This window comes from Trachypithecus francoisi, unplaced genomic scaffold (assembly GCF_009764315.1).
Source record: "Trachypithecus francoisi isolate TF-2019V2 unplaced genomic scaffold, Tfra_2.0 Lachesis_group12, whole genome shotgun sequence".
Classification (NCBI taxonomy): domain Eukaryota; kingdom Metazoa; phylum Chordata; class Mammalia; order Primates; family Cercopithecidae; genus Trachypithecus; species Trachypithecus francoisi.
Genome location: NW_022681457.1, coordinates 28,888,655 through 28,915,587, shown reverse-complemented (window position 1 = coordinate 28,915,587; position 26,933 = coordinate 28,888,655). Strand labels below are relative to the sequence as shown.

The 26,933-nt window shown below is 38.9% G+C and overlaps 1 protein-coding gene and 1 non-coding gene across 2 annotated transcripts in view; one reads left to right on the top strand and one right to left on the bottom strand.

The window, feature by feature from the left end:
- The first annotated feature begins 1,995 nt into the window (after positions 1-1,995).
- Positions 1,996-2,121, top strand: LOC117094088. Its single transcript, XR_004441415.1, has one exon. It is a non-coding gene; the product is annotated as a U4atac minor spliceosomal RNA (small nuclear RNA).
- An 8,139-nt stretch (positions 2,122-10,260) lies between these two features.
- IL23R (interleukin 23 receptor) overlaps positions 10,261-26,933 on the bottom strand; it is an 87,207-nt gene continuing 70,534 nt past the window's right edge. Inside the window, exons 10-11 of the mRNA XM_033225240.1 lie at positions 14,006-14,096; positions 10,261-11,453 (exon numbers count right to left, since the gene is read on the bottom strand). Coding sequence (XP_033081131.1) covers positions 10,803-11,453; positions 14,006-14,096 — 742 coding nt within the window. The 3' untranslated portion in view covers positions 10,261-10,802. The remainder of the gene's footprint in view (positions 11,454-14,005; positions 14,097-26,933) is intronic.

Genomic DNA, 26,933 nt, shown 5'->3' with positions numbered 1-26,933 from the left:
ACAAAACAAAACAAAACAAAATAAAACAAAAAAGCCCAAAAAATCCCCTCCGATTGTTTGACCTTAATCCAAGCTCTTAAAAGGAAAAAGTAAAAGAAAGTTTAGTCTACCTATTTGTAATACCGGTTACATTTATAGTTCTACATGCTTTTCTGATTTTTTTCTAACCAAAGATTTCCACTTCTTAGTAAAACAAAAGCAACAAAACGGAAAAGACAATGTAAGAGTTTTAATAAGTGTCTCAAAAATTATCATTTCATTAAAGCGATGAAGATGGGTTGAATCTATTAATATCATTTATTGTGTTTGCAAAGTGCTTCTGTTTTTTTGTTCTTTGTTTTTCTGGCATTAGAATTGCTTTTCTTCATTGCTCTGTGCTTCAGCAGCCTCCCTCCTGTTCTTCAAAGGGTTCTGCATGGGCTGCCTCTGTTCAATCAAATGGAATCTTCAAAGTAACACATTGAATGGGATGTGCAACGAATACTGAAGAAAGAATGAATCTCAAATACTTGGCAGCCGACAGTTTCTTAAAACCCTAATCTCTTCATTTGGTGAAATACAAGTGATTTCCAATTTCAGCAACTAAGATAAAATAAATCTTCTATATTGAACCACAAAGTAAAATAAATGCTAAACTTTGTTTAAATGTAGGTAAGACCGGGTGCAGTGGCTCATGCCTGTAATCTCAGCACTTTGTGAGGCTGAGGTAGGAGGATCTCTTGAGTCTAAGAGTTTGAGACTGACCTGGGCAACATGGAGAAACCCCATCTCTACAAAAAATACATTTTTAAAATATAGACAAGAAGAGATTTGCAATAAGTATCACAGCAACCAATATCAAATGAATATCAAATTTTGCATATTTACTATGAGATGCTGAACACTAAAACAAAAGATCAGGAGTGTGAGAGGAATTTAGGGTTGTGCTATTTAATAGTTGGACAAAACCAGTTCTGCACTACCTAAGTGTGCATGCTTTTAGAGTTTTCTCGTCCTGTTTCCTCACCTCTTTTTCACTCCACTTAGTCCACTGACATTTTCTGCCTCTCCTCTCAGGTACCTAGTATTCCTATTCTTACTGTATCAAAATTCCTCCAGTGCCTACTTCATGCTAAGCACTCTGCCAGTGCTTTCTTTTCTTTTTCTTTTTCTTGACACAGGATCTTGCTTTGTTGCCCAGGCTGGAGTGCAGTGGTCTAATCTCAGTTCACTGCAGCCTCTGCCTCCCAGGATGAAGCAGTTCTCCCACCTCAGCCTCCTGAGTAGCTGGGACTATAGGCACACACCACCACACCCGGCTAATATTTTGTAGAGATTGGGTTTCACCATGTTGCCCAGGCCTGTCTCACTGTACTGAGCTCAAGTGATCTACTGGCCTTGGCCTCCCATGGTGTTGGGATTACAGGCATGAGCCACCGTGACCAGCCTGCCAGTGTTTTCAAATGTTATTTAATTTAATGTTCTCAACGAATGGCCAGAGGAAGATATTAATAGGATTTTTTTAAGGAAAAAGAAACTGAATCCTCCTGGTTAAGGGTTTGCTGGAAACCACATTGCCGGGATCTGAGAAAGGTGGATTCTTTTTACGTATTTATTTGTTTTTGAGATGGAGTTTTGCTCTGTCACTCAGGCTGGAGTGCAATAGTGCGATCTCGGATCACTGCAACCTCCGCCTCCCCAGTTCAAGCTATTCTCCTGCCTCATCCTCCCAAGTATCTGGGATTACAGGTGTGCGTCACCACACCCAGCTAATTTTTTGTATTTTTAGTAGAGACAGGGTCTCACCATGTTGGCCAGACTGTTCTCAAACTCCTCACCTCAGGTGACCTGCCTGCCTCAGCCTCCCAAAGTACTGGGATTACAGGCGTGAGCTACTGCATCCAGCCACAAAGGTAGATTCTAATCTGATCTGTGTCTTCTAATGCCCACTGTTCTCCCATTGCTTAATATCACCATATGTTAGGCTGTTCTTGCATTGCTGTAAAGAAATACCTAACCATCCTTTTCTTGGGGTTGCACTACTGCCTAACGAGTGCATAATGAGGGCGGTGCTGCTAATGCCTATACAATGCACCTGCATCAACTAGAACTTTGCTTTACCTTGGTATGATTTTTGGAGAAATGAAAAACTTCTTTTCCATGAAATTGAAAAAAAAATGTTTTGAAAAGAAAAGAAAGAAATGCCTGAGGCTGGGTAATTTATAAAGAAAGGAGGTTTAATTGGCTCACAGTTCTGCAGGCTGTACACGAAACATGGCACTGGTAGCTGCTTTGCTTCTGGTGAAGCTTTGGGCTGCTTACAATCATGGTGGAAGGTGACGTGGGAGCAGGCATCTCATGCAGGGAGAGCAGAAGCAAGAGAGAGAGAGAAGGGAAAGGTGCCACACACTCTTAAACAACCAGCTCTCTTGAGAACTCACTTACTACCAAAGAGATGGTGCTAAGTCATTCCTGAGAGATCTGCCCCTGTGATCCAGTCACCTCCCACCAGGCCCCACCTCCACCCAATACTGGGGATTACAATTCAACATGACATTTGGTGGGGACAACATTCAGACTACATTACACCACTTCATGTTCTAGTGTAAATATATATTTTGCTAATGTTAAATCAAATGTATAATAGATCATTGGTTTGGACTGAGCTCCTGTATTAGGCCTAACAGACAAAACCAAAGTGGAGTCAGTCATGCTGAAGTTCTACACCAACCTGCTGAAACTAGGATCTTTATCTGACCTTTCAACAAACCAGGACACAGAGATAACAGCCAAATCCCTAAACAGGCCAGTTTTCGCCAGCATGATAAGAAAGTTCCTTAAATCAACCTTCTCTGCTCAGCTCATCAGAACACTCATTCTGTTTTATAGCATGAGGTGTTGCCCGATTCTAGAATTGCAAATAAAAGCCAATTAAAATTTTTAAAAAACATTTTTAAAATTCTTTATTCTTTTTAATAGTGATAGGGTCTCACTATATTGCCCAGGCTGGTCTCGAACTCCCAAGCTCAAGCAATCCTCCCACGTCAGTCTCCCAAAGTTTTAGAATTATAGGCATGAGCCACGGCACCTGACCTCAATTAAGATCTTTTGTTGTTGTTGTTGTTTTTGTTTTTTGAGATGGAGTCTCACTCTGTCGCCCCGGCTGGAGTGCAATGGTGCAATCTTGGTCTAATGCAACCTCCGCCTCCTAGGTTCAAGCGATTCCCCTGCCTCAGCCTCCTGAGTAGCTGGGATTACAGGCACATGCCACCATTCCCAGGTAATTTTTTAATTTTTAGTAGAGACAGGGTTTCAGCATGTGGGCCAGGCTGGTCTCGAACTCCTGACCTCAGGTGATCCACCTGCCTCAGCCTCCCAAAGTGCTGGAATTACAGGTGTAAGCCACAGCACTTGGCCCCAAATAAGATCTTAAAACTAAATTTGTTGTGATTTTGTCTTTTGACACTAAACATGATACCCAGTCTAGAAGTCATAGAGAAAAATGGCAACAGACTGATTACATACAACTTTAAAACTTTTGTTTGGCAAAAGAAAACATGGAGATAAAAAGATAACACACAGGCTGGGAAAACGTATTTAGAACATATATAACAGAAAAGATTTATGTTAAGCACTCCTGCAAATGACTAAGACTATAACCAACAACTCAGTAGAAAAATGACCAAAGAATATAACAAAGGTGAACCAAAAAATAAGAATTATAAAAAAGCAATAAACAAATAAAATATTCAACCTCATCTTCTGAAAAAATGCAAACAAGATGCCCATCAGGTTGGCAAACATTTTACATACTAATAATATTGGCATACTCTTTTTAGAGAAATAATTGGTTATACTTACCAAAATCTATTTTTTTTTTTTTTTTTGAGACAGGACTCCTGGGCTCGAGCAGTCCTCTCACTTCAGCCTCCCAAGTAGCTGGGATCACAGGAGCACACCACCACACCTGGCTGCAAAATGTAAATGACTTTATCTTCCTTTCTTTCTCTTGACCCAGCAATTCCACATTTAGGTATCTGTCCCCAACAACCCAACACATAAAATTCTTATATGTGTATAAGCATATGTACAAGAGGAATTATTAAAGGAATAGGTATACTAGTGAAAAATTGGAAATAACCTAAATGTTCATTAATAGATTTGGTAAATATATTATTGAAATTTATTCTATAGATTATTAGGGCAATTGTTTAAAAGAATAAGGTAAAGCTATGTATAATGATATATGAAGATTTCTGAGACATATTGTCAGGTTAAAAATAACATGTTATAGGACAATATCATATTTCACCATTTAAATAAAAATAGTGGGAAAAGCCCCATAACTTGTTGAGAGTCATTACCTTTGATGATGGGATAGAAGTGGAAAAAAAGGTGGGTGAATAGGAACTGTCACTTTTCACTCCATTTACATTGGTATTATTTTGATTTTTAAAAAATATGTTTTCATGAATTACTGTGTAGTTTAGAAATATAAATGCTTTCCCTTTATTTTACTATTGTATTCTTTCTCTCTTGCTCTCCTCTAATAAAATTCTCAGGCAGGATGTGAACAGAAAGAAAACAGTAACTTTTATTGACTTCCGTATCTCACACTTGTGTTCCAGTGTTTGGCTATTTATGATTTCCTTCCTGTGCTCTGACAGTCTCTAATTTTAGGTATGCCTTTATGTGTAGAAACAGCTTTTTGTTTTGTTTGAATTTGGAAGCCAACAATCTCAGGAAAGAACTATGCTTCTGTAGCACTGTTGTTTAGGGGTTTTTTTGCCCCCACCTCATAAAACTAGCCCAGAATGCTTTTACTACCCCAGACAAAAATGGACCATTTAAGAATAAGTTCCTAATTTGTTGTTAAATGCTAATTAAGAGAATTAGATAATAACTTGTATTCCTGAAAATAAGCATAATGGGAAAGCATCTTCGGGAAATTGATGGGAATTCTGGATATAAAAGGTGCAGTGTGGTTATCTTAAATTGAAAAGTGAAAATAGCAAAATGGCTAAGAAAGCCTTAACATAAAACATTAATTGGGGTTTAATGATGTAATCTTAGCAGTGGGAAAGACACATAATAACATTCTATCAAACCTTTGTTAGACTTCCTTGTAATTTTGTCTTAACTATAGCATCGAAGAAAGTTGTGTACAATTCATTTTATGAATCAGAATCCAATTATTATTATTATTTTTTTTTTGAGACGGAGTCTCGCTCTGTCACCCAGGCTGGAGTGCAGTGGCCCTATCTCAGCTCACTGCAAGCTCCGCCTCCCGGGTTCACGCCATTCTCCTGCCTCAGCCTCCGGAGTAGCTGGGACTACAGGCGCCCGCCACCACGCCCGGCTAATTTTTTGTATTTTTTAGTAGAGACAGGGTTTCACCGTGTTAGCCAGGATGGTCTCGATCTCCTGACCTCGTGATCCGCCCGCCTCGGCCTCCCAAAGTGCTGGGATTACAGGCGTGAGCCACCGCGCCCAGCCCAGAATCCAATTATTTTATATTGTTTTCATTCTTTTACCCAAGAGAGATTCATAACTTGTTTTTAATCACTTCTTTTATTTTAAACCAATAGTGTCTGCCAACTGGGTAATACTTCCCATTGAAACATTATCTTCTATAATTGATATAATTGCTTCGTAAAGACATAAACCACAGCATAAATCCACAGTCTTTGGGTTTATAAAATCTAATTATGTTCACAGCACAATATTTTATTCTTAGTGATCTTAAAAAGAACATAAACTTGAACAAAGCCCAGACATTTATGGTAAAGTAACTGGGAGAATCAAGTTAATTATTGCATATAGAACTGCCTCTATTAGCAGCCCCTGAGACAAAGCCCTTTTTGCAGTCATTAATCTGAGTATAGGAAGGTTTGGTTCTGGTCCCCCGAGCCTGCATTAACAGTCTGTGGCTGAAGTGCAGAGTAAGGTTCAGTCCTAAAGTACAGGCTTCTCAAGGTTTGTCTGGGCTTAGTTCATGTTGCTTCAGAGGCAAGTGTGGAGAAGAGAGAGGGAGAGGCAGAGGGTGCAGGTATGACCTCCAAGGTGTGTTTCAACAGGAGATTTGCTTTCATCCGTTTTACATTTGAGGATTCTAGAAGAGATTGCTTTTTTTTTTTTTTTTTGAGATGGAGTCTCTCTCTGTCACCTAAGCTGGAGTGCAGTGGCACAATCTTGGCTCACTGCAACCTCCACCTCCCGGGTTCAAGCAATTCTCCTGCCTCAGTCTCCCGAGTAGCTGGGATTACAGGCAGGCATCACCATGCCCAGCTAATCTTTGTATTTTTAGTCGAGATTGGGTTTCACCATGTTGGCCACGCTGGTCTCGAACTCCCGACCTCAAGTGATCTGCCTGCCTCAGACTTTCAAAGTGTTGGAATTACAGGCGTGAGCCACTGTGCTTAGCCAACAGATTGCATTTGGAGAAAGACAATCAATTGTTAAAATTTATTTTTGAAAACCTTGGCTCAATGCCATAGTCATGTGCTGGAAGGCCAAACAGCAACCCACATTACCTGAGAACCACATCTTAAAAACTCATAAGCCTCTCTTCAATACTCTTTATAACTAAAAAGAAATCCTAATTTTAGTCTGGGTGCAGTGGTTCATGCTTATAATTCCCAGTACTTTGAGAGGCCAAGGCAGAAGGATTGCTTGAGCCCAAGAGTTTGAGTCCAGGCCTGGGCAAAACGGTGAGACTCTGTCTCTACAAAAAATTTAAAATATAGCTGGGTATAGTGGTGTACACTTGCTACTCAGGAGGCTGGGTTAGGAGAATCGCTTGGGCCTGGGAGGTTGAGGCTGCAATGAGCCATGATTGTGCACCAGCCTGGGTGACAGAGCAATACCCTGTTTAAAAAAAAAAAACGAAGGAAATTCTAATTAAACACACACACATCTGCATGCACACAGAGCAAACACTCCTAAACTGTACTTGACTTGCACCTCCTCCTATGGTTTTTATGTTAGAAAAAGGAGGGAGAGGGAGAGAAAGATACTAGAACAGGAGGAAACGATATTCCTTAATCAGCATTAGTGTTGTCCAGAACTATGGCACTCCATTTTGCTTTAGCATTCTTAAGTATTAATCTGACTTTCTTTGCATTTCTCTTCCCTTCCTCCCTCTGATTGGTAACTTGAGAGGCTTTTTCTCTCTTCTTCCTTCCCCTTTACCCATACCAAGAAGCAGGACATGCCCCTTTAGGAATCAGTGACTTAAAAGATTGTGAGACTCAGAGAAAGAAAGTTAATAACAGGCCCAAGAGCTAGATAGAAAGATGAAAACGTATGCACTTGTCCTCAGAATCTGCAGAAAATTCTGGCTTAAGAAGGTAAAGATGGGAGGTGGGGTGTGGTTAGGGTGGGAGATAATCATGGGCAAGTTGTACAGGAGGCAAAGAAGTAAAGATATTAGCCACTCAAGACTTTCTCTATAGAAGGATTTGTCAGTGGCAAGCTGGCTCTTACCTGGGAGTCAGATGAATGTCAGTATCACTTCTTGGGAACGATCTTTCCTGACCACCTGGTGTAAAGTGGCCACCGAGTTGCTATCCACCACATTTTCCCATTTTACCTCTCTACACAGCACATTATCTGACATTTTCCTTTATTTTTTTTCTGCCTCTCTCCACCCCCTACCTCTGGCCTCTTCCCCACTAAAATGTAAGCTCCTTGGGGGCAATGACTTGTCCTAATTTACTGTCTGTCTCTTCCCCCTAGAATATAAGCCCCAAGACTGCAGGAACTGACTCATTTTGTTAAATCCATATCCTTCAAAAGGTCTTGCACATATAACAGTAAGGGCATTCAATAGTTCAACGAATCCTTCTTGAATAAAAGATTTATAGAACGAAAACTTTTCTCCCCTGCGAAGGTTGCATTGTGATAAAGCAGCTTAAATTTTTCTCCCGAGTTGGGACAAAGGCGGGTACACTGTTCTCATTGCAGGTATAGCCTCAATTTCTAGTCCATTGGGACCAACAAGGGCTAATGGCAAAGATAGAATCAGAAGTGTCTCTTTTGTGCTGAATAGTGATGTGTGTTAAGACACCACAGAATGAAAAAGCAGGTTCCTTCCCACTCTAGGGGGTGAGAAGGAGGCACTCGCTGCAGTGGAAGCATTTGCAGAAGATCAAATAATGCTGTAATCCTTTAAGCTTTGATAAAAGCTTTTTTCCATGTGTGATAGATTACAATTATAGTGAAACGTACTATAAAAATATTCTTCACATATTACCGGATGTCTTCATCAGGTTTGCAAACATTAAAGATTTATCTTAGTCTTTCGTTATTTCGATCTCAAATACTACCTCCTTCTTGGCTTCTTTATAATTCTCCTTTTGCAAAAGAATCAAGCAAAGGCATATGACAATTTACAAGTCAAGATATTTAAGATTAGCATTTCATTAGTGATTTAAAATATATTCCTTTCGGAATATGCAAAGTACAAAAAATATATACATATTTCAGGATAAACAGAATAGAGTTTTACATCAGGGGAAACTTGTTTTTCATTACAATGAATAGTAATATCCCTTTTGGAGCAAAATGGCCGTACTAAATGATAAAAAGCAAAATAAAGAGGATTGTCAGTGCAAAAAAAAAAAAAAGATAAATTCTGATTACTTATATGCTGGACGTTAAGAAGTCTTGAGTGACCATATGATTTATTATCCAAATAAGGGATGCTTCTGAGAGTGAATGAAGGCAGTTTCTGGTCATAATTAACACTGGGACAATGGACAGAAACCAGGGCAAACTGGGATATATAGTCAACCTCATTTCAGGGATATTTAATGACCATAAAATTGCTTTTAGATTTTTGTCAAGAAAAAAAAAAGTAAAACAAATTAGTCTGCTCCTTTGCTAAAGACATAGTAAGCAATGAGTCTTTTTTAAGTAAACTGCTTGATTTTTCATAATAAAATTAAATGACTAAATATGAGTATAAATTGACAACTGTTAGAGGAGAAAAAGAAATTCAGTTGGTAATCTACCTATTTTAATGAATGAATTAATGAATGTTTATTTATTTATTTTTTAGAGATGGGGTCTCGCTCTGCCGCTCTGGCAAATGATCATCAATCATGGCGTGCTGCAGTGTCTAACTCTTGGGCCCAAGTGTTCCTTCTGCCTCAACCTCCAGAATAGCTAGGACTATAGGCATGAATTTACATGCTCTGCTCTACTCTATTTTAAACTGTTCCGGTCATTCGAAAAAGTTGTCCTTGTCCGCAAATATTAATCACAATAGTCTGCTGGGTAATATTTCTCAGCTTAAAATATGCCTTTCACATTTTAAAGATCAACTACTTTTCCATATTGACCTCACTGGTAGATGGATTTAATCTCCCACCCCAGTCCTTATGGATTGTGGCCATAAGGAGCACTGCTTGGGAGGCTTCTGAGGCCACTTGTACAGCTCAGCAGAAAGGCCTGTTCTGATTGACTAGTGATATCTGCAGGAGACATGGGATATGGGGCAATGAAAGGTTCAGCAAGTATTTGCCGTCAAAACAGGTACTGAACAAATACCTGTTTTAACAATAATTTTCTAGCATGTATCTGGTTTGTAACCAAAAAGTTACATCTTGCTGATCCTGCATCTGTTACCTCTCATAGATTCTATTATAGTGTAAATCATATCCCAACTATGCCACAGGAGAACAAGACCATCACTCTTGACTTAAACGAAGACAGCAACCCATGATTCCAACACATCATTGTTTCACAGCCCTGTTACTCCCAAATCATACTAAGATCAAATCCCTGATACCTGAATGGAGAGTAGGGGAAAAAAATAATACAACAAATGACTAATTAACTATTAACTTCTCTTCTGTTTCTATTCTTCATTTATTTTGTTATTTGGGGCTACATTTTTATCTACTCAAGAGAACTTTAAGTGATAAAATGAAAATTAAACTGGCCTCTCCCTTTGCAAGCAAACATTAGTTACTGGTTTTTTTTGTTGTTGTTGTTGTTTTTTCACTCTTGTCACCCAGGCTGGAGTGCAGTGACACAATCTCAGGTCAATGCAACCTCCGCCTGCCTCGTTCAAGCGATTCTCCCGCCTCAGCCTCCTGAGTAGCTGGGATTACAAGCACCTGCCACCATGCCCGGCTAATTTTTGTAATTTTAGTAGAGACAGGGTTTCAGCATGTTGGCCAGGTTGGACTTGAACTCCTGACCTCAGGTGATCCACCTGCCTCGGCTTCCCAAGGTGCTGGGATTACAGGCATGAGCCACCATGCCCGGCCTTTGTATTTTAAAGGAAAATTTTCAGTATTTATTTTACTACCAGGTATTTTGCATTATTCACCCTTTCTGTATACAATAGAGAGCTGTTTTGCATCTTTCAGTGAGGGAAAAGAAAGAGGAAATAGTTGACACTTCATAAAAAATATAGGAGGCATCCAAATAATGCTGTTTTTGTGCCTGTATGTGTGACCATGAAGCATGTTCCACCTTCGGAATCTTAATTCTCTAATTTTAAGAAATGAAGCAGAAGAATGGCTAAAATTAAAAGGGCATGGAGCTCCTGGAATTCTCACATGGTAATCGTAGGAGCACAGAATGTCACTACTCTGGAAACAAGACTGGTAGAACTGAAACATATGCTTATCATATGGCCCAGCAATCCCCTACCTAGGTATTTATCCAAGGGAATGAAAACATGTGTCCATATGAAGATATGTATGTGGATACATTTTTTAAAAAATAGGCAGAATTCAATTTCTATTGCAGGGTAAACCCAAGTTCAGATTGCAAGGCAGCTTTCTCATGTTGATTTTGACCACACAGCTCTACTTTTCCAAGAGTGAAATCCTTTTGAAGTGGCTTTCCAAAATATTTTGTGGAAAATAAGAATTAATAGACGGCAACTCCTCATTCATGATCCCCAAACAGGAGACAAATTCATCAGGAAGCAGGGTCTGTTCTGGAATAGTTTCACTGGGTGAATCGTTTTCCAAAAGCATGGTGCTTTCCTCCTCTACTGAGTTTTGTATGTCAGGAGAACTGCATTCTCCTTGATTTAATATGAGGCTTAATTCTCCAAGAAATAGCGTGCTGCTAGGTGAATTCACGCTTGAAACAGAAAAGGCAAAATTAGGATGCTTTTGTGACCTGGGATTATTTCCTGAGTCTAAGGAATCAACTGGTGGTTTAAGTGTTAAGGAAGTGATTTCATCATTATTGCTGAGATGGCTTCGCCCAGGCAGAAAATTTGAAATTTGGGGTTTATATCCAGTGTTGAGATCAGGAATATACACAACTGTAGTATTGTCAAATAGCGAGTTTTGCAGGTAGTCTCTTGTCTCCAGGGGTCCTGGATTCTCCTTCTTGTAGTCTGTAGGCTTGTGTTCTGGGATAAAGATTTCTTTTATCTCTGTAATCATGGGATCAACATATAGGACCTGCTCACTGGAATTATTATTCATAAGTTCATTATTTTCCTAGGAAAAAAAGACATTGTTTTATTTTACAAAAGACATTTAAAGGAACCAACTGGATAATTGAGGACTGGAATTTTGCTTTCTTTCAACTTTGCTTTCTCCCTCCCTTTTCTCACATTGTTTATCTTCCCATATGATTTCCTCCTTTTGTCTTTTGTTATCCTGCTTGCTTCCAAATCTTTATTAAATTCTACATGAGAAGACTGGAGAAAAGCAATAGTAAAAATAATCCATTTCTTAAGCGCATTTCTCAGTTTAAAAGTTTTAAAGAGAAAAGTTGAGTCTTACATATTAACTTATTACTTAATTTTAGGGCCTTTTAAAAATTGGTCTTCTGAGGCAAGAATATTAATATTTCTTGTTACAAGAAAATATTTTGTTGCTTAAATAAAAAAGGTTGGGGAGAATCCTATTTTGCTCACATACTGAGAATCAGCATGTGACAAACGCTTGGTACTGAGGTTCTCAAGGTGTATAGTGGCTGGGAGCAGTGGCTCAGGCCTGTAATCCCAGCACTTTGAGGTCAAGGCGGGCAGATCACTTGAGACCAGGAGTTTGAGACCAGCCTGGCCAACATGGTGAAACCCTATCTCTACTAAAAATACAAAAATTAGCCAGGCATGGTAGTGCAAGCCTGTAATTCCAGCTACTCGGGAAGCTGAGGCAGGAGAATTGCTTGAGCCCAGGAGGCGGAGGTTACAGCGAGCTGAGATCATGCCACTGCACTCTAGCCTGGGTGACAGAGCAAGACTCTGTCTCAAAACAAAAAGCAACAAATAAATAAATAAATAAATAAAGCTACTCACAATTCAGACATATTTGTGATGATCAGGAGGGTGGGTGAAGGTTTTTTAGCCTAATGACTTTTCTGGGCAATAAATGGACTTGAGGCTTTCCAGCAGATGGCTGGCCTTCCTGGGCAAACTGTCACCCAACACAATTATAAGATTATAGTTCCCTGTTATGAGCTGAATGTTTGTGTACTCTCTCCCCAGCCCCCCTCATGTTGAAACCAACGTGATATTATTTGAAAGTGGAGCCTTTGGGTGGTAATTAGGTCACTAGGGTGGCGCCTTCACGAATGGGATTAGTGAGGAAGAGAGAGAAGAGAAATCATCTCTCCCTCTGCCAAGTGAGAAGTCAGCTGTCCACAAGAGAGCCCTCACTAGCAAGTAAATTGACTGGCTCCCTCATCATGGACTTCCCAGCCTCTAGCACTGTGACAAATAAATATGTGTTGTTTAAACCACCCAAGCAGACCAAGACACCATTCCTTAGTCTCTTGGGCGGAAAACAAAACCTTATCTGAGGGAAACCCTAAGGTTTGCCTCTAATTCCAGGAGCCCAGAATAGGAAGGGAGTTTAGCAAAGAGGGAGTTCTTGAATAAAGAGACATGAAGTGTCATTCCAATGTTCTTCGGGCCCAACCTCCTTAGTGAGCTTGCCAGGTCTTGACAAGAACAGCACATTGGGTGTTGCTTCATCAAAAAGCTTGACGTGAGGAGCGGCTGGAGTAAAGCTGGATGGTGAGTGGATCAGATCACAGAAGTCTTGTGTTACAGAACTCAGACTCTATTCTGTTGACCAGTTGTCTTTGAACTTTTAAAAAGTATTTTATTTTTAGCCTAGAAACCCTTTGTTCAGATGACATGAAGTTGGGGAAAGAGTAAGCTAATAGGCTCACCAGGGCTTGAAACAGAGTCAAATACCTCATCTTCTTACCCAACATGCTGTTCTAACCCCCAGGTGTCCCCCTGACTTTGAATTCCCTCTGTTTCTCCTGAGCAACTCCTCACCTTTCAGTGACTTCTCTCCACTCCCATCACATGTTTGGGCTCGTTTCTATCATTGCACTTACATCACTGCATTGTGAGCCTTGGATGATGTGTCTGTCCCTTGGACTGGGTTTTGAGCCCCTTGACAGCCAAGCCCGAGGGCCAGGGGTTATCAGGAATACACATAACTTTAGCTTGTTCCTTCCCTCCTTTATAATCAGTGAAGTCCCTGTACCCTCAGGGGCTTCCTGGTGTGTGGCCTTCTCTTCGCCAGAATGGAAACCTAGCCCAGCCCAGTGACACTATTGTCCACAGTTCTCTCATACTGCTTTTCTCAAATTCCACCGGGTTTAAAGAGTAAAATGATGCCCTTCTTGGGCTCCACCTGGCTCTCCATCTCATGTGAAACAGAAGCCCTTTGAGTCTTTGAGGCTCATTTCATTGAGCTTTTCTTCCCTACTCCCTTTGTTCCTGAAGACATCTACCAATTGCTTGGTCACCAGATGACTCGTGCATGAGGCCCACAATCTTCCACTTCACTTTTCTCTTTTGAACAGTTTTATTTCTTTATTTCTTCTGCTTTCTTTCCTCCAACTCTATTGTCTCATCTCTTTTATGTATGGTTTGAAACAGGTACAATTCTGTTTTTACATGTCTATATAATTATGTTAATATGTGTGCACATTTATTTATTTGAATGGAAATTCTATTCTAATTATTAGACTGCACTCTTGGTCTCAATTGCCACTCAATTTTTGTTGGATGATGTTAGGTTACCTGTAGCATTTTCACAACATTGCTGTTTTTCATATTAGGAATATCTTCATAAAGCCATTTTGGTATTAACAATAATATCCTTCTTTTAATCCTAAAAAACAAAAATGACACATTAGAAGAAGCAGGCAACTATATAGGAGATTAGGAAGTCAACTATAATAAAATGTATATTAAAAATCAAATTTCCTAGGTCGGGCACAGTGGCTCATGCCTATAATCCCAGCACTTTGGGAGACTGAGATGGGAGGATTGCTTGAGTCCAGGAGTTTGAGATGAGCCTGGGCAACATAGCCAGACCTTGTCTCTACAGAATATTAAAAAGTTAGCTGGGTGTGGTGGTGCATGCCTGTGGTCCCAGCTACTTGGGAGGCTGAGGTGGAAAGATTGCTTGAGCCTGGGAGGTCAAGGCTGCAGTGAGCTTTGACCATGCCACTACACTCACTCTGGGCAACAGAGTGAGACCCTTACTCAAAGAAAAAAATAATTTAAAAAATCAAACTTCCTGATGCAGAAGCTAAAGTTTTCATCTCTTACTTAATGAAAATTAAGTGGGAAATTGTGTCATTATCTTTTCAGATTTTCCTCTCATCTCTATTGCTCTGCTTCTTTTAACGAGCAAAAACTTTTCAAAACACTCACACTAGATTCAAGATAAGTGGGAGAACCACCCTAGCAGTGAAACTGTACACATATTAAATAGAGCAAACTATTATAACCAGAAGATACCCATGTGGGAAAGTCTGCAAAACTTAAGGGATATTTTGTAGAACTTTCCAAGGTGACAATAACTACCGAATATTTAAAAAGAGAATGTTATATAACAAAGCCCTAAAATTTAAGCTCTTCTAATTCTAGATTTTGTAATTATTTCAAATAGGGTAGTAATGATGGTGACAGCTCCAAACTTTCTTGATGTGGATGGAGAAGGAGGCTGGGGAACATGTCTTGCAGTTGTGCGGCATAGTGAGAACTGGTTTCTACCTAGACTGTGTGCTTATTAAGGATCAGTGGGGTGGGGCTTTGGAAAGAAAAGGGAGAAGCCATAAACATCCCACTTCTCCCCCTAAGCTATCTATTAGCACTGCCACTGTGTTTAAAAACACTCTCTGCATTGACAGCACAAATTGGTTTGGGCAAAAATGTCGTACCAAGAACTTAGAAGAGACTAAACTGATCTCAGACTACTTTTTACGTATTAACAATGGATCTGTTAGCAACAAATCAAACTTATTTGTTTACATAGGTTCTTTAAGGACCCGTACTAAATAACAACCAAAATGGCTGAGTGAACTTTGCTAGCCCAATTTGACCTTGGACTTCAGGGTAAAAATTATTTCTTTACCCGTCTTTATACAATGTTTTATGACTCCGTTCTTTTTTGTTTTGTTTACTAATTCACACTCTCTTCTGTATTTAAAATTAGACTAAATTAGCAAATTCATGCTATTGGAGTAATTTTTTACACAGCACACTGATACAGTGAGAATATATATATTATATTATATGTATTATATAATATATACTACAAAATCCTTTTAAAGCTCTTGTTACCCAACTCTAGCCATGCCAAGTGGCCAATATTTCTGGCTTTTGAACTTTACCTCCCAGGTGCTCAGAGAAAGGAAAATTCAAGACAATTCATGGACGGGAAAAGAATCAACAAATGGTAAAGTTCATGCAGGTATCAAACCAGAAAGGACTCATTCCTTAACCCAGGACTATATAATATATAATATATTATAATATATAAGGTAAATATATATATTATATATATATTTACCTATTTTTGATTTTATTATGTTTAAAATGTTTTGGGCTGGGCACGTTGGCTCACACCTGTAATCCCAACATTTTGGGAGGCCAAGGCGGGCAGATCACTTGAGGTCAGGTGTTCAAGAGCAACCTGGCCAACATGGTGAAATCCCATCTCTACCAAAAAACACAAAAATTAGTTGGGCATGGTGGTGTGTGCCTGTATTCCCAGCTACTTGGGAGGCTGAGACATGAGAATCACTTGAACCCAGGAGGTGGAAGTTGCAGTGAGCCAAGATCACACCACTGCACTCCAGCATGAATAATAGAGCAAGACTCTGTCTCAAAAAAAAAAAAATAGTAATAATAAATAAATAAATAAAATGTTTTGCTTTCTCTTGCTCACTTCTGTTTCTGAACTAAGGCTTTTATAGATAATGAATAGTTGTATTAAATAAAAGTATCTGTTCAAATGTAAAATAAATATATTGAAATTATCTTTTGTTTTATCTTTTTAAAAAGAGTATTTATTTAAATAATTAAATGAGCAAAGAATTGCCCTATTTCCTCCTTTGTTGTCACGAATTGAAAATTAGTTTTTAAGTTATTCTTAGTTATGAACTTAGTGTTACTTAAACTTTTACACTAGGGGACATGTTTAAATAATAACACAAATATTGATTTTTTGGGGGGTATTAATTTGAACATTAAAATATTTCAAGGGACTTTATAATCAAGTATATTTTAAAACAGCCTCAAATAAAATTCCATATTAGTTTGCCCTCCTCACAAGGGTATTAGGGATATGTTTATTAATGTGTAATTTAAATTTTGAAATATTAAGTTCTGAGTGAAAAACCTATCTAGAGACAAAATCATTAGTAGACTTTATTTAGAATAGCTCATTCAAAATATTTCTACTGCATTTGATTATAAATGTAAATGAAAGAAAGATTATTTCATGAAGCAAATGATGGCAAGAAGGAGAAACTCAGTGCCAATTTGGCAAAGAACATTCAAGTCAAAATTTGTGAGCAACTGGACATACTGGGGAACTGCCACACCAAACAACTCTAATCGATCAGCAGCTTAGAAATACTCAATGCATCAGTAAAATTTAGAAATCTAAGTGTCTTGCTTTTCTCAAAGTCTCATTTTAAATAACTAAGCATGGATCTTTATTAATACCATCACAGGAGGGAAAAAACTGAAGGAGGCCAAGAGTAAGGAACTTTGGGGCTGAATGCTAAAACACCAACACAACTGGTAAGGAATTGACAAATTTAAAAGTTGCCACACTTCTCTTCACACTGATTCAAGCTGATTTGTTTGGGTGGAATTCAAGTGTCAAAGCAAACTAAATATGGCCTGACAAGGACTTCATACCTCTGTATTTGCATCCCTGTGGATGAACTATAACCTAGCTTAACAGGCAGACAAGAGCAAAAACCTGACTTAGGAGTATGTGCCTGTAACAATAACTGAGTCTTGGCCAATCCCAGTGGACCATACTTCAACCACTTATAGACTGCTAAGTGTTCAAACTGTTCAAATAAGACAAATGCCAACCTGTAACCAACCAGCTGTTTCTGTACATCACTGCCAATTTCTGTATGCCACTTCTCTCTCTCTCTCTCTTTTTTTTTTTTTTGGTGTCTATGAATTTGTTCTGACCACAAGGCATTGCTAGAGTCTGTCTGAATCTGCTGTGATTCTGGGGCTGCCCAATTTGCGAATTGTTCATTGCTCAATTAAACTCCTTTAAACTGGGGAAGTTTTTCTTTTACTAGATGGTGTCAGAAGTGGGATATGAATTAGACCTTCTAATGACTCCGAGGAGCACTGAGGGAACAAGCAAGGAACCTCTTGGGCCTACTTGTGTCCTTTGATCTCTCAGAGTAGCTGGGGATCATGGTAAGTTCTCTCTTGAATGTCAGAGCTCCACAGATTTGTGTTTGAACTCTCCAAGTTTCTTTGAGCAAATTTCTGTTCCAAACTGGGTTCAGAAGTCACAACAGAAACTGGGTCCAGGATGGGATTTGATCAGTAATTAACTGGATTGGATCCAGTTAGAGGCCTCTTAGATTTGACTAGGTCAGAAAGAAACTGGTAGTAAATGGTACTATTGCAGGGGTTGTAAAATTTGGCATTTGAAAATTCACAGGGATTTTTGTTTTCCACACCTTTGTTTCATTTTTCTTGCACATTTAGGTAGGAAAAGTCATTGGCTAAGTTTATCAAGGGAACCTGAAAGCAAAGCCAATATTTTAGGTAAAAATGAGATCCTTAACTTCTGAAAAGCAGAGTTCTTTCCGGTTTATACATTAGGTTTGGGAGGCAGCATAGTCTTACAGAAATCACAAAATCTTACTAAAGATAACTTACACTGGAACATTCCAAATGAACAACAACACACTGAAGTGCATTAAAAAACAAAAACAAAAACAAAAAAAAAATTGGATGAGGTCTCCATCTTGTTTTACATCCTTGGGAGCTTGACTTTGTAAACACATGGTGGTACTTTCTCTTGGTCTCTGCCTTCAAGGGAATAGGAATTTCAGGGTTCATGTCACACTTAGCTCTACAAATTATGTTGAGTAGTTAAAAGCCTTTGCAAACTCACAATTAACTACTCTGGAGTCCTTCTGGGAAACACAATGGCGACTGCCCAGTACTGTAGCTCAGTAGCAAAAGTTTTTTACTTTCACAGTGGTGGCCTGGGTTCGATTCCTGGGTTAAGGAATGAGTCCTTTCTGGTTTGATACCTGCATGAACTTTACCATTTGTTGATTCTCTTCCCTTCCGTGAATTGTCTTGAATTTTCCTTTCTCTGAGCACCTGGGAGGTCAAGTTCAAAAGCCAGAAATATTGGCCACTTGGCATGGCTAAAGTTGGGTAACAAGAACTTTAAAAGGATTTTTTAAAGAGCACTATATTTAAGAGTCAGCTTAATTAAAAGTGGATAGCCAAGCTATAGGTATATTTAAAAGGCCTTTATGTCTTGTCTTTTCTTTTCTTTTTTTGAGACAGAGTCTCACTCTGTTGCCCAGGCTGGAGTGCAAAGGCACAATCTCAGCTCACTGCAAGCTCCACCTCCTGGGTTCATGCCATTCTCCTGCCTCAGCCTCCCAAGTAGCTGGGACTGCAGGTGTCCACAACCATGCCCAGCTAATTTTTTGTATTTTTAGTACAGATGGGGTTTCACCGTGTTAGCCAGGATGGTCTTGATGTGCTGACCTTGTGATCCGCTTGCCTCGGCCTCCCAAAGTGCTGGGATTACAGGTGTGAGACACGGTGCCTGGCTGCCTTTATATCTTTTCTTTTTTTTTTTTTTTTTTTTTTTTTTTTTGAGACGGAGTCTCGCTCTGTCGCCCGGCCTGGAGTGCAGTGGCCGGATCTCAGCTCACTGCAAGCTCCGCCTCCCGGGTTTACCGCCATTCTCCTGCCTCAACCTCCGAGTAGCTGGGACTACAGGCGCCCGCCACCTCGCCCGGCTATTTTTTTCTATTTTTTAGTAGAGACGGGGTTTCACAGTGTTAGCCAGGATGGTCTCGATCTCCTGACCTCGTGATCCGCCCGTCTCGGCCTCCCAAAGTGCTGGGATTACAGGCTTGAGCCACCGCGCCCGGCCTATATCTTTTCTTTTTGTGGATCTTGTTTTGCTGAGAAAGGTTTTTTCTTCTCAGTTGACTGAATTATTTTTCTCCATTTTGTCTTGTCACTCTTAAGGCACACATAAGGGGCCCTAAGATAGCTTCTGATAGCCTAGGACTCCTTGGGAAAAATAAAGAAGGTGCAACTGACCCTGTTTTGGAAAAAAACCCTCTGTTTTCCTCATGGAACCCCAAGAATTAAAAGCAAATAGATCTCTCTCAAAATCCGTTTTGACTTCCAGCTGTGTCTGCTTATTAGACCCCAGAAACTGCATGTTTTCCTAGCCATTTCTTGATGGGCTCCACCCCAAGTTCAGTAATCCAATGAAGAAACTGGCAAATGAAAAATCCTACAACTACTGGATCTTGTTCTCTGTGTAGTTATATACGTGTTGTGTGTGTGATGTTTATACAAAAGAGTTCTAAGTAATTGGCTTAAAGAAAAATAAGTGCTTAGATAAAACATTTTGGAAGAAAAAATAAAAACTGTAATGTCTTAGTTCATGTAACTTTAGTAATATTTGGGAAATAAAAACAGCTTTAAAGATTATTGGTAAAATAAAGGCATTTTGTCTAAATTAGACAGGTCAGATATTAGGTTGACTAACGCTTTAAGGTCATAAACTGCTTTGACTTTTGAAAATTGTTCAATTTACCTACCTTGGAGACATTAGATTCTCAATAAGGCCTGGGGATATGTGGAATTAGCCACGCTCCCCTAGCTATGCAAAATAGGTTATAAAGAAAATAGATTTTATAGAAGAAAGGATATTGTATGGTAAATTCTTGTCCTAAAGTAAAATAACTGGTTGCTTAAAAAGAGAGATGATTAGAACAATTCAGAAAGTCTAAGCATATCACAGATTGTCTGTATAAGTCATGAAAGGATACATGAAAGGAAATTTATGCACCCAAATTAAAAGTTGCTAACAGTTACCATTACAACATGTAGTCAAGACTACTGAAAATAGATTTACATGCAAGGTGTGTAAGGAAACTAAAATGCATTTTTACTAGAAGGTTATAAGGCACAGGAATGTAAATATTTGTCTAGGTTAGAGGGTTAAAAGATTGTTTTAAATTAAAATAAAGCTAAAGGTTTGAATACATTGTGGAAGGTTTGTGAAAAGTTAATCTTATAAAAAGAAATTCTGTGCAGACATTGGCTAACGATAAATGAGTGTTGTTAAGTTTTTCTGTAAATTAAAATTGAAATAAAAGCACAACAGGTTTTTCTTAGAGCACTGATCTGCTTTTTGACAAAAATGTGTAAAGGGTTATAAAATGTGTACAAGAATCTCACCTCATGGTCAAAACTGGTTAAGCATAATATCAAGTGTTTTAAACCTTTAATGTATTTTATAGGCTTCCCAAAATGAAATTTCAGCTTCAAAATTCTCTTTTTAACCCCCCACTTTTGGATGCTACAGAGGGCCCTTGAAGCATTCAAAGGAGAGGTAAACAGAATTATCTGATATGTTTAGTTACACGGGATTGTCAAAATAAAAGCAATGTTTAATTTTCTTCAGGTTATATTTTAATGAATAACATTAATATATGTTCCAAAATTGTATAGGATTTCTAAAATTCTAGTGTCTCAATATATCCTTTCAATCATAATTAAGGTTATTATGTTAAGTTATTATAGACCACAGAGATAACCAAATTTCCTTGTGAACTGTGTTTTTAACTATCACTATTTAAAGTCATTACATTAAGTTAATTACTTAATGCTAGTGCAATTTCTGAAAACTTCACAAACATGCAAAATCCTAGAATATGGTATCTTTTAAAAAGTTCATGAAAGGATAAAAAGGACCTTAAAAAGCACTCTTGAATACAGGTTTCTAATAACTTTAAATTCATATCATTTAGACTGGTAAGAATCCCTAAAACTTTAATAAAAAGACTAACTGGTTTATAAAACTGCTAACCGAAGTAGAACAAAAATTAATTAAATACCATGAAAATACTCTGCCAGATTTTCATGCTAAATCAGGATGAAAAATCAGCATGCTAGAGAGCTAGCAAGATGGCTGAATAGGAACAGGTCCTGTCTGCAGCTCCCAGAGAGATCGACGAAGAAGGTGGTGACTTCTGCATTTCCAACTGAGCTACTAAGTTCATCTCATTGGGATTGGTTGGATAGCGGGTACAGTCTATGGAGGGTGAGCCTAAGAAAGGTGGGGTGTCACCTCACCCGGGAAGCACAAGGGGTTGGGGGATTTCCCTTTCCTAGTCAAAGGAAGCTATGAGAGACTGTACTGGGAGGAATGGTACACTCTAGCCCAGATACTGCACTTTTTCCACAGTCTTCACAAGCAGCAGATCGGGAGCATCCCTCTGGTGCCTGACTCAGTAGGTCCCACCCCCCATGGAGCCCAGCAAGCTAATATCCACTGGCTTGATTGGGAGAAACCAGCACAAAAAAGCTGAAATTTCCAAAAACCAGAATGCCTCTTCCCCTCCAAAGGATCACAACTCCTCGCCAGCAAGGGAACAAAACTGGATGGAGAATGAGTTTGATGAATTGACAGAAGTAGGCTGCAGAAAGTGGGTAATAACAAACTCCTCTGAGCTAAAGCAGCATGTTCTAACCCAATGCAAGAAAGCTAAGAACCTTGAAGAAAAGACAAATTGCTAGCTAGAATAACCAGTGTAGAGAAGAACATAAATAACCTGATGGAGCTGAAAAACACAGCACAAGAACTTTGTGAAGCATACACAAGTATCAATAGCCGAGTCAATCAAGCAGAAGAAATAATATCAGAGATTGAAGATCAACTCAATGAAATAAAGCAAGAAGACAAGATCAGAGAAAAAAGAATGAAAAGAAACAAACAAAACCTCCAAGAAATATGGGACTATGTGAAAAGACCAAATCTACATTTGAATGGTATATCTGAAAGTGACAAGGAAAATAGAACCAAGTTGGAAAACACATTTCAGGATATTATCCAGGAGAACTTCCCCAACCTAGTAAGACAGGCCAACACTCAAATTCAGGAAATACAGAGAATACCACAAAGACATTCCTCGAGAACAGGAACCCCAAGACACAAATCATCAGATTCACCAAGGTTGAAATGACGAAAAAAATGTTAAGGGCAGCCAGAGGAAAAGGTCTGGTTACCCACAAAGGGAAGCTCATCAGACTAACAGAGGATCTCTCAGCAGAAACACTATAAGCCAGAAGAGAGTGGGGGCCAATATTCAACATTGTTAAAGAAAAGAATTTTCAACCCAGTATTTCATATACAGCCAAACTAAGCTTCATAAGTGAAGGAGAAATAAAATCCTTTCCACACAAGCATATGCTGAGAGATTTTGTCACCACCAGGTCTGCCTTACAAGAGCTCCTGAAGGAAGCACTAAACATGGAAAGGAAAACCAGTACCAGCCACTGCAAAAACATACCAAATTGTAAAGACCATTGATGGTATGAAGAAACTGCATCAACTAATGGGCGAAATAACCAGCTAACACCATAATGACAGGATCAAATTCATATATAACAATATTAACCTTAAAAGTAAATGGGCTAGGTAGGGCGTGGTGCCTCATGCCTGTAATCCCAGCACTTTGGGAGGCCTAGGCGGGCAGATCACCTGAGGTCGGGAGTTTGCAACCAGCCTGACCAACATGGAGAAACTCCATCTCTACTGAAAATGCAAAATTAGCTGGGTGTGGTGGCACATGCCTGTAATCCCAGCTACTAGAGAGGCTGAGGCAGGAGAATTGCTTGAACCTGGGAGGTGGAGGTTGCAGTGAGCCGAGATTGCGCCATTGCACTCCAGTCTGGGCAACAAGAGTGAAACTCTGTCTCAAAAAAAAAAAAAAAAAGTAAATGGGCTAAATGCCCCAATGAAAAGACACAGACTGGCAAATTGGATAAAGAATCAAGACCCATCAGTGTTCTGTATTCAGAAGACCCATTTCACATGTAAAGACACACACAAAATAAAGGGATGAAGGAAGATTTACCAAGCAAATGGAAAGGAAAATAAAAGCAGGGGTTGCAATCCTAGTCTCTGATAAAACAGACTTTAAACCAACAAAGATCAAAAGAGACAAAGACGGGCATTACATAATGACAAAAGCAGTAATGTAACAAGAAGAGCTAACTATCCTAAATATATATGCACCCAATATAGGAGCACCCAGATTCATAAAGTCAGTTCTTAGAGACCTACAAAGAGACTTAGACTCCCACACAATAATAGTGGGAGACTTTAACACCTCACTGTCAACATTAGATCAGCGAGACAGACAATTAACAAGGATATCCAGGACTTGAACTCAGCTTTGGACCAAGCAGGACCTATAGACATCTACAGAACTCTCCACTCCAAATCAACAGAATATACATTCTTCTCAGCACTACATCACACTTATTCTAAAATTGACCACATAATTGGAAGTAAAACACTCCTCAGCAAATGCAAAAGAATGGAAATCATAACAAACTGCCTCTCAGACCACAGAGCAATCAAATTAGAACTCAGGATTAAGAAACTCACTCAAAACCACACAACTACATGGAAACTGAACAACCTGCTCCTGAACGACTACTGGGTAAATAACAAAGTGAAGGCAGAAGTAAAGATGTTCTTTGAAACCAATGAGAACAAAGACACAACATACCAGAATCTCTGGGACACATTTATATCAGTGTGTAGAGGGAAATTTATAGCACTAAATGCCCATATCACAAAGCTGGAAAGATCTAAAATCAGCACCCTAACATCACAATTAAAAGAAATAGAGAAGCAAGAGCAAAGAAATTCAAAGCTAGCAGAAGACAAGAAGTAACTAAGATCAGAGCAGAACTGAAGGAGATAGAGATATGAAAAACCCTTCAAAAAATCAATGAATCCAGGAGCTGGTTTTTTGAAAAGATCAACAAAATAGATAGACCGCTAGTAAGACTAATAAAGAAGAAAAGAGAGAAGAATCAAATAGATGCAATAAAAAATGATAAAGGGGATATCACCACCAATCCCACAGAAATATAAACTATCATCAGAGAATACTATAAACACGTATACGCAAATAAACTAGAAAATCTAGAAGAAATGGATAAATTCCTGGACACATACACCCTCCCAAGGACAAACCAGAAAGAAGTCAAATCCCTGAACAGACCAATAACAAGTTCTGAAATTGAGGCAGTAATTAATAGCCTACCAACCAAAAAACCTCCAGGACCAGACGGAGTCACAGCCGAATTCTACCAGAGGTATACAGAGGAGCTGGTACCATTCCTTCTGAAACTATTCCAAACAGTAGAAAAAGAGGGAATACTCCCTAACTCATTTGATGAGGCCAGCATCATTCTGATACCGAAACTTGGCAGAAACACAACAAAAAAAAAGAAAATTTTAGGCCAATATCCCTGATAAACATCGATGCGAAAATCCTCAATAAAATACTGGCAAACGGAATCCAGCAGCACATCAAAAAACTTATCCACCACGATCAAGTCAGCTTTATCCCTGGGATGCAAGGCTGGTTCAACATAGGCAAATCAATAAATGTAATCCATCACATAAACAGAACTCAAGATGCAAACTACATGATAACCTGAATAGATGCAGAAAAGGCCTTTGACAAAATTCAACAGCCCTTCATGCTAAAAACTCTCAATAAACTAGGTATTGATGGAATGTATCTCAAAATAATAAGAACTATTTATGACAAACCCACAGCAAATATCATACTGAATGGACAAAAACTGGAAGCATTCCCTCTGAAAACTGGCACAAGACAAAGATGCCCTCTCTCACCACTTCTTTTCAACATAATATTGGAAATTCTGGCCAGGGCAATAGGCAAGAGAAAGAAATAAAGGGTATTCAATTAGGAAAAGAGGAAGTCAAATTGTCTCTGCAGATGACATGATTGTATATTTAGAAAACCCCATCGTCTCAGCCCAAAAACTCCTTACACTGATAAGCAACTTCAGCAAACTCTCAGGATACAAAATTGACGCACAAAAAACCACAAGCATTCCTATACACCAATAACAGGCAAACAGTGAGCCAATCATGAGTGAACTCCCATTAACAATTGCTACAAAGAGAATAAAAAACCTAGGAATACAACTTACAAGGGATGTGAAGGACTTCTTCAAAAAGAACTACAAACCACTGCTCAAGGAATTAAGAGAGGACACAAACAAATGGAAATCCATGCTCATGGATACAAAGAATCAATATCGTGAAAATGGCCATATTGCCCAAAGTAATTTATAGATTCAATACTATCCCCATCAAGCTACCAGTGACTTTCTTCACAGAATTGGAAAAAACTACTTTAAATTTCATATGGAACCAAAAAAGAGCCCACATAGCCAAGACAATTCTAAGCAAAAAGAACAAACCTGGAGGCATGACACTACCTGACTTCAAACTATACTACAAGGCTACAGTAACAAAAAACAGCACGATACTGGTACGAAAACAGATATATAGATCAATGGAACAGAACAGAGACCTCAGAAATAACACCACACATCTACAACCATCTGATATTTGATAAACCTGACAGAAACAAGCAATGGGGAAAGGATTCCCTATTTAATAAATGGTGTTGGGAAAACTGGCTAGCCATATGCATAAGGCTGAAAGTGCATCCCTTCCTTCCACCTTATGCAAAAATTAACTCAAATGGATTACATATTTAAACATAAGAGCTAAAACCATAAAAACCCTAGAAGAATACCTAGACAATACCATTCAGGACATAGGCAAGGGCAAAGACTTCATGATGAAAACACCAAAAGCAATGGCAACAAAAGCCAAAATTGACAAATGGGATCTAATTAAACTGAAGAGCTTCTGCACAGCAAAATAAACTATCATCAGAGTGAATAGGCAACCTACCGAATGGGAGAACATTTTTGCAATCTACCCATCTGACAAAGGGCTAACATCCAGAATCTACAAGGAACTTAAACAAATTTACAAGAAAAAAACAACCCCATCAAAAAGTGGGTGAAGGATATGAACAGACACTTCTCAAAAGAAGATATTTATGTGGCCAACAAACATATGAAAAAAAGCTCATCATCACTGGTCATTAGGGAAATGCAAATCAAGACCATAATGAGATACCATCTCACACCAGTTAGAATGGCAGTCATTAAAAAGTCAGGAAACAAGAGATGCTGGCAAGGCTGTGGAGAAGTAGGAACACTTTTACACTGTTGGTGGGAGTGTAAATTAGTTCAACCATTGTGGAAGACAGTGTGGCAATTCCTCAAGGATCTAGAACCAGAAATAGCATTTGACCCAGCGATTCCATTACTGGGTATAACCCAAAGGATTATAAATCATTCTACTATAAAGACACATGCACATGTATGTTTATTGCAGCACTGTTCACAATAGCAAAGCCTTGGAACCAACCCAAATGCACATCAATGATAGATTGGATAAAGAAAATGTGGCACACATACATCATTGAATACTATGCAGCCATAAAAAAGGATGAGTTAATGTTCTTTGCATGGGTTATGTCCT